The sequence below is a fragment of the Amphibalanus amphitrite genome, unplaced genomic scaffold (assembly GCF_019059575.1).
Source record: "Amphibalanus amphitrite isolate SeventyFive unplaced genomic scaffold, NRLGWU_Aamphi_draft 000860F_arrow, whole genome shotgun sequence".
In the NCBI taxonomy this organism is placed as follows: Eukaryota; Metazoa; Arthropoda; class Thecostraca; order Balanomorpha; family Balanidae; genus Amphibalanus; species Amphibalanus amphitrite.
In genome coordinates, this window is record NW_024882354.1 from 210,084 (window position 1) to 224,362 (window position 14,279).

At 53.6% G+C, this 14,279-nt stretch overlaps 2 protein-coding genes across 2 annotated transcripts; one reads left to right on the top strand and one right to left on the bottom strand.

Moving 5' to 3' along the window:
- Positions 1-5,846: 5,846 nt before the first annotated feature.
- On the bottom strand, positions 5,847-7,134 carry LOC122367267 (divalent-cation tolerance protein CutA-like). The gene has a single exon (XM_043340222.1). It carries the CDS (start codon positions 6,529-6,531, stop codon positions 6,118-6,120), a length of 414 nt encoding a protein of 137 aa, XP_043196157.1. The 5' UTR covers positions 6,532-7,134; the 3' UTR covers positions 5,847-6,117.
- A 1,065-nt stretch (positions 7,135-8,199) lies between these two features.
- LOC122367269 (methyltransferase-like protein 24) lies at positions 8,200-13,512 on the top strand. Its single transcript, XM_043340223.1, has 3 exons — positions 8,200-9,250; positions 10,537-10,672; positions 11,460-13,512. The coding sequence occupies exons 1-3, from the start codon at positions 9,238-9,240 to the stop codon at positions 12,325-12,327; spliced, it is 1,017 nt and encodes a 338-aa protein (XP_043196158.1). The 5' UTR covers positions 8,200-9,237; the 3' UTR covers positions 12,328-13,512.
- Positions 13,513-14,279: the final 767 nt, after the last annotated feature.

Sequence of the window (14,279 nt, forward strand, 5' to 3'; positions counted from 1 at the left end):
ATCTGCCTGGTGGCCATCTGCAGCGTCCTGAGGGGCACCATCACTGACGACGCCCCAGCCGTGGTCCTGTACGCGCTGGGCGCGTCGCTGGCCGTGCTGCTGCCCTGTGAGCTGGCGCAGCGCGCGCTGAACGTCGCCCACCGGACGCACGGCCTGCTGCTGAGGCCGCCGCTGCAGCTGCCGGCCCTGCAGCACGAGCTGGGCCTGTTCCGGGAGTCGGTCGGCCGCGACCTGACCTCGCTCGGTGACCTGGGTCTGTTCCGGCTGCAGCGCTCCTCGGTGCTCTCCATCGTGGCCACCATCGCCACCTACATCATCGTGATGGTGCAGTTCCTCGTCACAGAGCTGGCCGCCACCGCCTAGACGGTGCGGCATGCTATCACAACTGGAGGACGAAAGATCTTCGCTTCTAACTGATAACTCACTGTGTATAGCTTAACCCTCGCCCCGCTGGTTGCCCCCCCCCCCGTGGTTTTTCCTGAAAAGCAAGAAAACGGCGGCGCGCAGCGCCACCAAATTTTCAGTACCTTCCCGGGCATCAATTTGACACCTTCACACAAAATTTCAAGTCTTAGGTAACCTTAGGTCAGGAGTTATTGAGGTCAAATTGAGGTCATGTTCGAGCAAAAATGAGCAAAAAACATGAAATCTTGAAACGCTCACAAAAGCTACAGTTATCAAGCAATTTCAAAGTTCCTTATATGATTATGTAGACAAAAGGCGGCGCTACAAAACTGCAATCTCGGATTTTCAATTTTTTTGATTTTGACCCCTAAAATTAAAAAAATTGATTTTTTTAGAAAAACGCAAAAAAATCCCAATTTTTCCGGATAACCAAAAAAATGGAATATATGTGATAGTCCCTACCTCTTCTATCTACATACCATCAGATCAATACCTCCTTTTTTGGCCTAGTTATAGCAAAAAAAGCAAAATTGATGACGTCAAATTTTTGAACTCAATTTTTGGCAATCCTAGAACACGTAGCGCAAAACAAAGACCCCATTGAACTCCCCGTGACGAGCTGCATCGAATCGATACCCATTTTATGCAAAAACATCAACTTTGAAATTTGACCTAATTTGACCTGACCTTGACCTGACCAGTGACCAGACCCTGACCTTCACCAGAACATAATCTAACCTGACCCCAAAGGCTGCCTGCCCATATAATCGTATTTGGCATATAAAATGGACCATAAAACATGCATCACATGGTATTTTAATATTGTGACCCTCAGTGACCTGACCTCTGTGACCTGACCTGGTATCAGTGACCTCAAATAGCAGAATATGTGTTTGACGAACATTTTCCCACCAATGATTTTCAATGAAATGCATTTTACTCGATTTTACCAGGCATTTCTTGAAATGCCTGTAAACGGTGAAAATTCGACATTTAACCTAACCTGTGACGTCATCGGTTTGACCTAGGTCAATGAAATTGGTTCACAAGGTAGTTCCTTGGTAGGGCTATCCAGCACCGTTTACCGCTTGTCGCTATGTTCCGTGGTTCTCGAAATCTTAGGGAGGGGGCAAATTGCCCCCCCCCCCAGCAGGGCGCGTTGCTCGGCAGACCCCAGCGGTGCGCGGGTTAATAAAATGGTTTAGGAACTAAGAGCTGCTGGTTAATGGTCACCTATGCATTAATGTATGGTGGTGCAGTAAGTAAAAATGATTGGGTTTTAGTCAATAGCTCGGCTTTCGTTGATAACCATAAATGCCCGTGGTAGTGGTACTATTAAAGTACTGTTCTACTTCTATTTAACTGTCATTTTTCAGTCGGCGATGCACAAGCAGGCGCCGCATTGACGTGCTATGGTGTTCCATCCTATACGTCTCTCGTGTGCCAGCGACGTCCGTTCATTGCAGCACCGTCAGTCCGTTCGAATACAGTCCGTTCCCATACATGTTCATCCTGGTCTGAATGTCCTTTTGGGTCACAAAATGCGCTCAGTGCTCAAGTGCTGGATGAAAAATGACTATCTCGACAACCTTTAAAGGAAAATACATTTTGATGTTCGCTTTTAAGCCAATGCATAAACTGGTCCAAGGGTCTCGAAAATAAAACACAAGATCATCCATTATTTTTAGCATATGTCAGCCAAGCCAATCACCATAAAATGACATCAACCCTCGCTCTCTAAATATGATTCGTACCTGAGCAGCAGTGGCGCAGCCAGGGGGGGTCAGAGGGTCAGCTGACCCCCCCGAAATTTCTGTCAGGGGCCCGCTCGAGAGAGAGAGAGTGAGAGAGAGAGAGAGAGAGAGAGAGAGAGAGAGAGAGAGAGAGAGAGAGAGAGAGAGAGAGAGAGAGAGGAGAGAGAGGTCCTAATCTAATCGGACGAGCCCGCTTCGAGAAATGCCCACTGCGACACCTCGGGTGAGGGGTCGGCCTGGGGCCCCAGGTGGACAGGGCCCGGGCCCCCAGGAGAACGGGCCCGGCCCCCTGGGTGGATGGGACCCGGGCCCCCTGTAGATGGGTCCGGGCCCCCGGGTGGATAGGGCCCGGGCCCCCCGGCGGATGGGGCCCCGGTGGATGGATCCGAGCCACCGGGAGAACGGGCCCCGGGTGGACGGGGCCCGGACCCCCGGGTCCCGCGAGAACGGGTCCAGGCCCCTCGGGTGGATGGGGCCCGAGGCTCCGGAAGAGCGGGCCCGGGCCCCCTGGGTGGAGGGGGCCCGGGCCCCCGGCTGGATGGGGCCCGGGCCCCCGGGAGAACGGCCCTGAGCCCCGGGTGGACGGGGCCGGACCCCCGGTTGGATGGGGCCCGGGCCCCGGGAGAACGGGCCCGGGCCCCCTGGGTGGATAGGGCACGGGCCCCTGGGTGGATAGGGCACAGGCCCCCGGGTGGATGGGGCCCGGGCCCCGGGAGAACGGGCCCGGGCCCCTTAGGTGGATGGGGCACGGCCCCCCGGGTAGATGGGGCCAGGGCCCCCCGATGGATGGGTCCGGGCCCCCGGGAGTACGGACCCCAGGCCCCGGGTGGACGGGGCCCGGGCCCCCGGCTGGATGGGGCCCGGTCCCCCTGGTGGGCGGGCCCCGGAGCCCCGGGTGGACGAGGCCCGGAGCCCAGGTGAACGTGGCCCGGGCCCCCGTATGGATAGGGCTTGGTCCCCCATGTGGATAGGGCCCGAGCCCCCGGGTGAATGGGGCCCGCTAGGGTGACCCGCTTGCTTCGCAACGCGAATAAGGGGTATTTTCGATCGGTGGGCGTTTGGTTGGTCTTGTGTCTGTGGGTTATGTATCCATTACGGTCGATTGCCTTTTGACGGCTAAGCATTTTGGTTTTGGGAAAAAATATCCATCGCATCGAGGTGCTCGTGTCTGATAATAACCATGCGTTCTACTATAGAACATGCCAAGTGTATTTCATGACATAGGTTGGCGTAGGTTATTGAAGAGTGAAAGCCATCGATGAATTACTATGTAGAGGTTTGAAACATTTATATTCTTAAGAATATTGTTGCTCGTCATGCAAAAGCGATGACTGGACCTTGGTCACAATTGAATGCTCTTCCAATCTATGCCCATTTCAATTGTCAAACATACCAGGTTATGTAGCAAAACCCCTGTAATTAAGTAAGTCATAAGCAAATGCTATTTTCTCCAGCAATTTGTTCCACCTTGTTTTTGATCAATTAGCTTTTCACAATTTTCCCATGAGAGGCGGTAGGTACATTTCTCTTGCCAACAAGCGTTGTTTGAACCCGCTCCGTCTGACAGTCACCCAAAAATAGCATTAAGTCCAAAATCCGTCCAAAACGTCAATTTTTCAAGCATAAGTGCCCTCACGGGTGCACGTGGCGCGTGCCATCCCTGCACCGCAGGCACACACCATTCGATAGCCCGTTCGATTCTCATGCACGATACTGTGTTCCTCGTGCCGATCGGACCCACGGTTAGCGAGATACTGCACGGGGACCGGACCCGTGTCGGGCAAGTTGAGCCATTGTCGCCCATTTTTGCAAGCCGATTTATGCATGTAAAGTCTATGACGCGAATTTGCACTTTTTGAGCACGCGCCATGTGCTCACCACCGGCCCGATCGAGCTGTGACTCTTCACAGGCACGTTACCCATCCTTGTTCTATAAGTTGCGCGAATTTCAGCGCACTATGGAAGTTACGTCGCGATCAGTCACTTTTTTACGCGAGTTCTTCGCGAAAAAAACCTTGGGGGGTTGCATCAACCCCTCCCCCCTGTGCCGGCGAGGGTTAAAACTTCTTACGAGCGAATTCACGTAATGAAGAAGAATAAAAGCACAATCTACTACAGCAGCCAATAGATGACTTAGGACAGGCACATGGGACTACTTTTAAATCTTGTGCGACAGAAGCAGGCAACAGTTCCGATAATATGCTATGCATATTGCGGAATTGGGGCTCATATCGGACTCGAAAGATACGAAGTCATACGTCATAGTAACATATTTCTGTCGTGGTCAATTTGCGTAAAAAGTGAAGACCGGGTGATTACCGAGCTACTGTTCTATGCAAATTTTCTGATTCAAACTCGCTCAGGGTTATCGTGCAGGTAAAGGGGGCCCGCCCAGCAGAATGCGTATGAAATATGGAGAGATTCTGAAAAATGGGTGGGGGCCCGCACACTAGGGGGCCCGCTTTGGAAGCGATGACCCCCCCCCCCCCCCCGAAACGAAATCCTGGCTGCGCCACTGCTGAGCAGAGTCAAAGTTAGACGGAGAAGTACGAAAAAAGCCTTAAAAAACGTCCTTATGCCCACTTGCAGTGCACACCAGGGCTGCGGAGTCGGAGTCTGAGTAGGAGTCGGAGTCGGAGTCGCCACAATCTTACCGACTCCGACTCCGGAGTTGGAGTTAACTCTGCATGGCTCAACGTCATGCGCTGCACCTGTTTGCTTGGCGATCCTACGCTCGTTGAACTTTCGAAATCAGATTTTATCGAAAAAAGACCATATTCCTGTTTTGAACGAGAGTTTTTAGCGAATTCGCCTTCGCGGCAGAAGGCGAATTCTTCGAACCTGCTTTTAATTCTCCTTGTTATTTACCTATAAGGCATTTTACTGCAAGTTTAGACTTTGGAACAGTGCAAAAAGGATCGTTTCAGGCAAAATAACAGACACCGCCATTAGGATTTTAATAATAACGAACGGAGATTTTAATAATAACGAACGGAGTCGGAGCTCGAGTCGGAGTCGGAGTCACCCTAAAATCGGTCGACTCCGCGCAGCCCTGGTGCACGCAATCCTTACTTGTCTATTTCTTTCACAAATATGAAGTTATAGCTTTATTTTCATTAGATGTTTACACTTAGATCTTAATTTTTGCATAGAAATGCTTGTACCCAAAACGAAAAATACTCCTTTGCTGATTGGGGGAGGGGGACTCGCCCTTGACCTTTCTAAAAAAAAATGGATGAAACATGAAATAATTTTTTGGTGACTTTTTTAATTATTTTGAACACCGTCAACTACTTTGAGAGACGCGACCGTTTTGAGGAGCCTGATACTGAGCCGACAGCATAACCAAGTCTCCGTTAGACAAGAATGTGCCGACGTCCGACGATAACCCACCGCCACCGAGGTAAGCGTCAATGCCTCAGAAGAGACCATCAGAGGGACATCTGGTGACAGCAGTTGCAACTAGCACTTCTTTTGTAGATGACGCTACCGACGCTACTACTGCCAGTCTGGCATACCGTCACACTATCGATCTTCATTACCATCACTCAGGTGACTGAGGTGGCTTCTTGACTGGCATCGAAGCTAAATAAATTGTCATACATACTCTCTTGATTGGCTCCTGATATCAGATATCTGTTCCGGCTTTAGGTGGGAAGAGTTTTTCTTCCTACAAATGCCTACCAGTCAGACACACATGCACTTTATTATACGAATGACAAACCTCTTACAAACCAAACGCGTTAAACACAAACCATCTCCTGGTTGGACAAGAACCCGCTTTAATACATGTCAACGATAAATGCGCTATCCGATCATCCTATCACCATATGCCGGACGATGACGGGATCGCACTCAAATCACAGCATTTTGGCTGAGAGACCAATCCGGGCCTTTCCCGCCGTCAAGCTGCACCGTGTCTCCTCCCAGGGCTGTTTGGGCCGCATCATACCTCCCCTCAGGGCTGTTTGGACCGCACGGTGTCCCGCACCCACTGCAGGTAGGGCTCGCTGCCGCCGACCACGGGCAGCGCCAGCACCTCGGGACAGTCGTACGGGTGGCTCTGGCGCACGGCCGCCGCCAGCTCCGGCACCGCCTCGGCGCGCGTCTTGATGATGAGCAGCGTCTCGTTGTCGTGGTGCACCTCGCCCTCCCACTCGTACACCGAGGTGACGGCGGGCACAATGTTGACGCAGGCGGCCAGCCGGCGCTCCTGGACCAGCAGGGCGGCCAAACGACGGGCGACCTCATCGGACGGCGCCGTCACATACACCACCGAGAGGTCGGCACCGGCGGCGGCACCAGCGGCGGCGGACATGGCGCGGGCGGCGGACGAGGGGCAGAGGTGGCGCAGCAGCCGCAGCGGGCTCATCCAGTCGACCAACAGCGGCGGACAGCAGGCGGCCCCCAGCAGCAGGGCCAGCGGCGCCCAGCGCCGGGAAAGCGGAGACACCGCCAGCTGGGGATTCAGAGTACCGCGCACTGGGGGCGGCCACACCGCGGTGCAGCTGCAGCGCGTCCACAATCACCGGATCACAGAGCTAACACGCGGAGCGCGGCGCCACACACCACAGTCGCCGCTCACAGCCCGGCGCTCCTGACAGCAGAGCAGCCATGACATTGGCCGTGTGCCCTCATGGCGCGGCAGTGGCCTCGGGCAGTTGAGGAATCAGCTGCTCCGGCGATCACGTGATCACAAACTGGCGCTGAAATCCAATAGATAACACCCAGCCTCACTGAAAATATTGCTATTTTAAAACTTGCTTGCTGTATTTTAAAATGTAATGTTTTCATAAATTTGCACTGTTCCCAAAAACACGTGACCGTATCACGTGACCACCGCCGGTCTCCGAATGCTCCAGACAAACCCTCCCCCAAACGGCTGCGCCCATGGCGCCGATGCGCGTACGCCGATGCAGAGCCTGCAGCGCTGCGCATGACGCCGCGTTGCAGACACTTATGACGTCACCATGCAAGCTAAGCCAGTCGACCAATCAGACGGCGGGATTCGGCTGCAGTCGATGCCGGTGGTCAGAGGCGCGCCCAGCCCGGGTAGTAGGAAGGCGTATCGCCCAACCGCCCGGGGCGTTAGCCGAGAGTCAAGCGGCAGCCCGCTGGATGAATGGGTTGGTGCACTTTTAGGTAGGTACCAGTTTTAGATGACAGCGGCGGAGTCACCGCGGATGTAAGTAAACGGCGGTGGCCTCAGATGACAGCCAAAAAGTTCACCGATTGCGTGTAGAAATAGATGGAATGTTATGATAGATAGACCATAGGGCATAGGGGCTCCGGGAGCTGTAGGAAAATAAAACGTTTCAAACGTCTTTAGAGCACATTTATGCAAATGGACGTCACGTTATACAAGTCGCTATTGACGGGTCTCCGTCCCTCCTGTCGACTCAGCAGGAGAGCCTTTCGCCCCGTGTTCTGTTATTTAAATGTTTTTACCGTTTAGTAAGGAAGGACAACAAAGAACACTTTCGAAAAAATTGAGCGTAAGGCAAGAATATGCCTAGTACAGATAAAAGGGCAAAGGCTCAAATTATATTCAAATTACCAACATCATTTGTTTTATGAGCATTTAACGTCAAAGCAACTTGAGCAAAGGGCGCCCAATTAAAATTAGGTATAATTACTTCGGCTACAGAGCCGTCATGGTTTACGTATGTATATTGTGTAGGTATGCATATATGCATGTATTGCATACGTTCAATATAAACAGGTCTGAATAAAAAATTGTATAAATTGTCGTACCTACATCGTACCTACCTAGAAAATCAAGGTCGATTCAGCAATGACGGCTACGCCTCCCAACAAATCGGCGGTGCTCGCAACCGTGCGCACATAAAACGGACGTGCGCGTATAAATTTAAATGAGACAGCCCTGTGCGTCATCTCCATCTGTCATCTAAGTCACAGATCTCTGCTATGCGAAGACGTGATGCGAAAGACGTATTTACCCGACTCCGCGATGATATCCACTAACCGCGTTATATGTGCGCAGTGGTGCGCAGGCCGGGCCCACCGGCGGTCATCGGACGCATCCCTGGCCTCCTGACCACCTTCTCGCTTCTCGTGGTGCGAATCGGACGCGGTCCGGCGCCCGCGCGCGAGCGGCGTCAGGTGCTCCGTTTTCGCCCGACTCTAACGGTGACCGGCGCGGCGGCGGCGCGGTGGGGGCCCATTGTTGAACCCGGGGCGGTGCCGAGAGATGCCCCGCTCGGCAGCCGCTGCACGGCCGCACACCGTGACGGCTGCGTGACGCCGTGACGGGACGGGACGGCGCCGATAGCGGGACAATAGCGCAGTGTCGTGCACGACAGACGCGCCGTGAGACACCTCCCCAACGGTCGTGAGACCGGGCCGACCGCGGACGGTGGACCGGGCGGCGGCAGACAGCAGAAGACCCAGCGGCAGCACACTCAGTCGACCGGACTGCTCCGAGCGGTGGAAGACACAGTGACTCGGACGTCGGGAGACACAGCAGCGACACGGGCCGGCCGGTGAGAGACAAGAGGCCCCTTGTATCGTAGAGGCCCTGCGCACCGGACACAGTAACCCAGACGGCAGCAGGCACAGTGTACCGGGCGGCGGAGGACACGGAGCAGCGACTCCCGAGTCTCAGACCAGGGCGGTGGTAGAACAGAGGCCTGGCGGACCGGACAGAGGGACCCATTGGAGACAGTGTCAGTGACAGTGGCAGTGGCAGTGACAGTGACAGTGGCGGCGGTGCACCAGTTGACGGCACATCAGACGGCAGAAGGCCCAGAGCAGCGACTCAGGCCGGCCCGGTGGGCATCAGAGCAGGCCCGGCAGCAGCGTAAGGAGCTCGGAGAGTTGAGTTGCACTGAGAGTTGAACTTTGTACCGAATATCGGCGGAACGGAGACCCTGCAGATCAGGCAGAGAGACCCGGTGTACCGGACACGGGGAACCGGGCGACGGACACGGGGAACCGGGCGGCGGACACGGAGAGCCGGGCGGCGGACACGACGGAGAACCGGGCGGCGGACCGGGCGCGCACTAGAAAAACTTGTGGCGGACGCCGGACACAACCGCCGGCGACTCAGACCAGCGCCATGGCTGTCTCAGGTAGGTGTAAGGTGTATCTTCATGTAAGGTGTATCGCGGTTTGTTTATTTTCGCCCGTCTTTTGACATTTAGTTTATATAAGATGTAACGCTAGGGGGGAAGTTATGTAAGGTGTATCGCGGTATGTTCATTTTCGCCCACCTTTTGACATTTAGAACGTAGTCAGAACCGTAGGTCACTGTCGCCCGATCGATTTTAGACTCAGACCTGGTGACAGGACTTATCCACCTTCGGGCGAGTACGTGTATATAACCGCAGCGGAGAGTGAGAACGGGGCTCAGTGCCTGTACGCCGACCAGGCTACAACGCTGGGACCCGACCTTAACCACGCTGCTGGTAAGCTGGCTCGAAGGTAGGTTCCGACTACGCAGGGATGCTGTGCGGGCTCAAGGCACATTCCATAGATAGGTAGGAGCAAGCGGGTGGAGGGTTAGGTTAGCATGCGTAGCGTGGCGTAAGGGTATTGTTAGGGTAGATAGCGTTCGCGGTAGGAAATAGGCTTCTGAAATGATAACGTTTAAATTCGCGCAGTCCGTTATGATCACATTAGGAAATTACGGACAATAAATGGGGCATTGAATTGACCAGACGCATTTGGTGACGGGATGAGTCGGAGGAGAACGGTGATTGAGCGGAGTCTAATTCTATCGGTACATTAGTAAAGCAATCAATGGCCAGGAGCTTCACTCCTAAACCCACAAGGGCGCGCTACCAACCGCGGTGTGCCTCAAAATGGCGGAGTGATTCTCACTGGTACCACGATGCATCGTAACTTAACGAAAAATAGTAGTAGCAGTAGAAATTGGGATGAAAGTGGCCCGGGTGGCAGTCGGGTAACGGGCTGGGAGACGTCTCGGCCTAACACTGACATCAAATAGAGTAGTAGTAAATACTACTGATTGCAATATATAAATACTACTGATCTGATTGCAATATTGCAATATTGCAATCAGAGGGGAGGCTGCGAAAGGCCAACAGGTGCGGCCCGAGCCCCCTACAATACAAACGTCTTGTCCGACCAGTGCGTGGTCCTTGAACAATGAACATGTAACTCTTGGCGGAAAATATGGCGGGATTCAACAATTCAGACTCGTGAATTTAAATTTTCGAATTAAACGCGAATTGGTTTAGGTAGGCACCAAGACAGCCAAGTGCCAACCACACAGATACCACAACGTTTTGCATCCAATGTTTATTGCATATGGCATTGTTCAGATATACCTACCTATTGTTTGATATGTATCTTTTGTACCGAATACCTCTAAAGGACTTGGTTGATTTTGCAGCTCACGGTTCGAATCCGATGACGACGCCATCGATCCAGCGCCACAAGGTGCTGTTCGTCGCCGGGCTGATCGCGCTCCAGGGCCTGCTGCTCCTCGTATTTCGGTTCGAGCCGCGCCAGCCAGCACCGTGTCAGAGGTAGGTGATCACTGATCGGTAGCAGCCACCCTCCTAACTGCCCGGCCGCGTCGCTATGGGTAGTGCATTGCCCCAGAATATAGAGCGCACCCACTGGGGCATACGTGATGAGACCCATGCACCATGACTGGGAGTGCTACCAGAAGGATGAGCCATTCGCATGCCTACCGAAAACTTTAATGGGTGCATCTACTGATAGCTCTGAAAATAGTGGAGCACTCTAGTTACACTCAAAGGTGGACTCAGTTTACATCAGAAATCATATACAATGCAACTGGCCTATGCAAGTCATTTGCAAATGAACTCCGAGCTGGGGCGATGCCCCTTTCTCATTACCATGGTGTACCATGTTTCTCGTAATCATATGCACCGCTGCATATACCTATGTATTCCATGCGCATCCTAATGCACCAAACTCAAAACTGGCGCATCTGATCAAAACAAAGAGACAGTTACGCAGTACGCACATATGCATAACAACGAGATCCCGGCGATTGCCTATGCCTACATAGTATCAGCCAGGTCATGTAGTGCTCGTTTCTTACACTGTCGCTTTGTATACCTAAACTGAATTTCTAATTTGTCATAAAAAAATAAGTTTTTGGAAGAGCTGTTTGTTGGTACACAAATAGAAATACCTATACGTAGCGTTGAATACAGGTTTCCTCGGTTCCTGAAACGATTGGGGCTGTACAATATCCCGATGTATTTTGGTGTGGTGTCAAGCTCGAGAAACAAAATGACATTAAAATCCTATCAGTTGACAACTTGTTTTACCATGTTGTAGACCGGACTGTCTGCGGCCCGTCCACGAGCCGCGGCTGAATGACAGTGCCGGCGCCCGTCCGCCCCCGTCCGCGGAGTGGGCCGCTGGCACCCCGCCCGACTGGACGCGCGCCAGGCCCTCCAGCTGGCCCGAGCTGGTCACCGCCCTCTTCAACTACATCGAGAAGCCGCACGCGCGCTGCGACCGGGCGGCGCGAATCGGCGGCCAGCCCAACTACAAAGACCGCAAGTTTGACGGCTACAAGTGGGTGTGTCTGGACCCGGCGCTGGGCCTTCTGCAGACCAACAGCTGCCTCATCTACAGCTTCGGCGTCGACCACGACTGGTCGTTCGACGACAACGTGCAGCGACTGCAGTGCGAGATCCACGCCTTCGACCCGTCCATCGGCCGGCCCGACCACCGGCGCTCCAAACACATCTCCTTCCACAACGTCGGCATCGGCGGCAAGAACGAGGTCCGCTGGGTGCCGGTGGGCGCGCTGCGGCGCCGGCAGTGGGACGTGCGCACCTACGCCGACATCGTGCGTCACCTGGGCCACGAGAACCGCACCGTGCACTACCTCAAAATCGACGTGGAGGGCAGCGAGTGGCCGATGCTGGCGCAGATGATGACGCAAACGCCGCAGCTGCTGCTGAACGTCCGCCAGCTGGCCGTGGAGGTGCACATGCAGTCCGGGAGCCGCGGCCGGCCCAGCCTCGCCGCCTGGAAGGGCTACCTGGAGACGTTCCTCCGGCTGGAGAGGATGGGATTCCGGCTGTTCAGCTCCGAGATGAACCCCTATCACAAGCCGAGCCGGCTGTTTGCGGATATTGACCGGCAGGGAGCGCGGGTCTATGAAATGGTGTGGCTGCACCAGCCGTGGAAGTGATTTGTGTGGAACCGATGGAGGCGGAACCGATTTAGACGGTCAGAGGTGCGACTGTGAACCGCAATTATGGAGTCAGCCAAGCTCCTTACGGATGTGTCTCAGGTTTCTAGCCTGTCAGTCTAAGTGTCAATCTGACTCCTGGGACTTGGGTGCTCAGCCGAGTATCCGATATCATACACACTGGCATTCAGCAGTGCCAACCAGCGGCGAAATTCCGCACACGGTACCACGGCAGGAACCGCGATATCACAACAATCACAAAAGCTGCACCCCACCGTGAACAATCTCAATCTGCAATCTGTAACGTACTGCGCTGAATCCGTCCGTTGAGCGACTCAACCCTCCCCCCCCCACTCCCTTCAACCAATAATTATCTCGGACACCCCTCCCCCTAACAACCTTTGCCATCGGTCAGCACCAATATGGCAGTTAGATCAGCACAACCAGCCATCGGCGACCAGCGGCAGCGACCACCTTCTCCGCCTCTGGCCCCGCCCTACTCATCGATTAGCCTTGACCTGCCTCCCCCCCCCCCACACACACACACAAACAAAACGCAACACCCGCCCTGGACCGGATCCGCTCTTGATAAGGAGATCATTGGCATTAGCCGCAACAAAATGCCTCCATACCACGTTGCTGTGATTTGTTATTATTGATTGCTCACTATCGTGTTATTTATTGATAATCGGAAAAGGTCAAGGTAGTTAAGTAGTGAAGAGCGAAGCACTCGATTTGTTTTTATGAATAATAAAACGTCATGTCTTCACGAGCAACTGTAAACGACTTCGGATCGCTGGGGCGATCGGACTGACCTGTTTATGGATCCAGTTTGTCAGCACAAGCAGCTTCAGAAACAGAACTGGGGTCGTCCGTCGAGCACCGATCCCGGTCGCTATTTCCCTGGTGTCACCGCATCGGGCCGGGGTCATGGCCGCCATTCATGCACCGTTCAGTTCTCTCATGAGACCACAGCCCGCGTCTGAGCTGTCACTGATACCGCCACCACAATTCCTGACATATACAGCACGTCACGATAAAACAAAACACAAAGAACCACTTGCAACCCTCAACTCACGCCCAACATCGACGGAGCACCGCCGCGGGCGCCTCACGCACGTGACTCCTCCGTATTTCGCCGCGGGGCATGACCTTGACCATTGTCAACACCAGGCGGCGCCTAAAATGCAGACAAAATTTGGTAGTGATCAATTCATAGCTGATAGGCTAGATTGTGAGGTCCGTTAGTTGTTGTGATGCTTGAATCTGGTTGCTAATGAACAAATAAAATGCTATTAGTCTTTCAGGCGCAATGTTATTGCGTTCTATGCAATATGCATTTCGTTCGCAATTGTTGAATCGCATGATTTACTTTTTAGAATGAGCAGGCCTAAAATGACGTTCTAACTAGTTTTGTCGTAAAATTCGTTTCTGACCGGTCCCTGGCCGCCGTCTCTCCGCCAGGGCCGCCCCTCTGACCGGTCGGCCGTTGTTGGCCATGGCCCGTCGTCTCCATTACCGTCCTGGCTGCCGTCTCACTCAGCCGGTCACACGATGGCCCCTGTCTCGCGGGTCACGCCTACTGCCATTGACGTTTTATGGGATGTTGATGTGACCGGAAGGATTGTGGACGTTGCGACCAGCGAGGACTGTTCAGATGGGACGGTGAATTATAGGGCAACAGCCCGTCCGCGGCCTACTTACACCGTTTCATTTTATTTTTTAGACTGCATGTCATTTTATGTATAACAGTTCATCGACAAACTAAACAATCAATTGCAAAAAGCAGGCACTGCTAGGTGTCAACCCTGTGTCAAAATAGGACAGGTCAAGCAGCAGTGAAACTGAGCCATCACCACCGTGCCGCATTCTGTTGCTCCAAGACGTTTTTGTGAGCTGTAAAAATCGGGTCACACCGTTTTGGCCTAGTGTCATTCAAACACCGTTTGGCA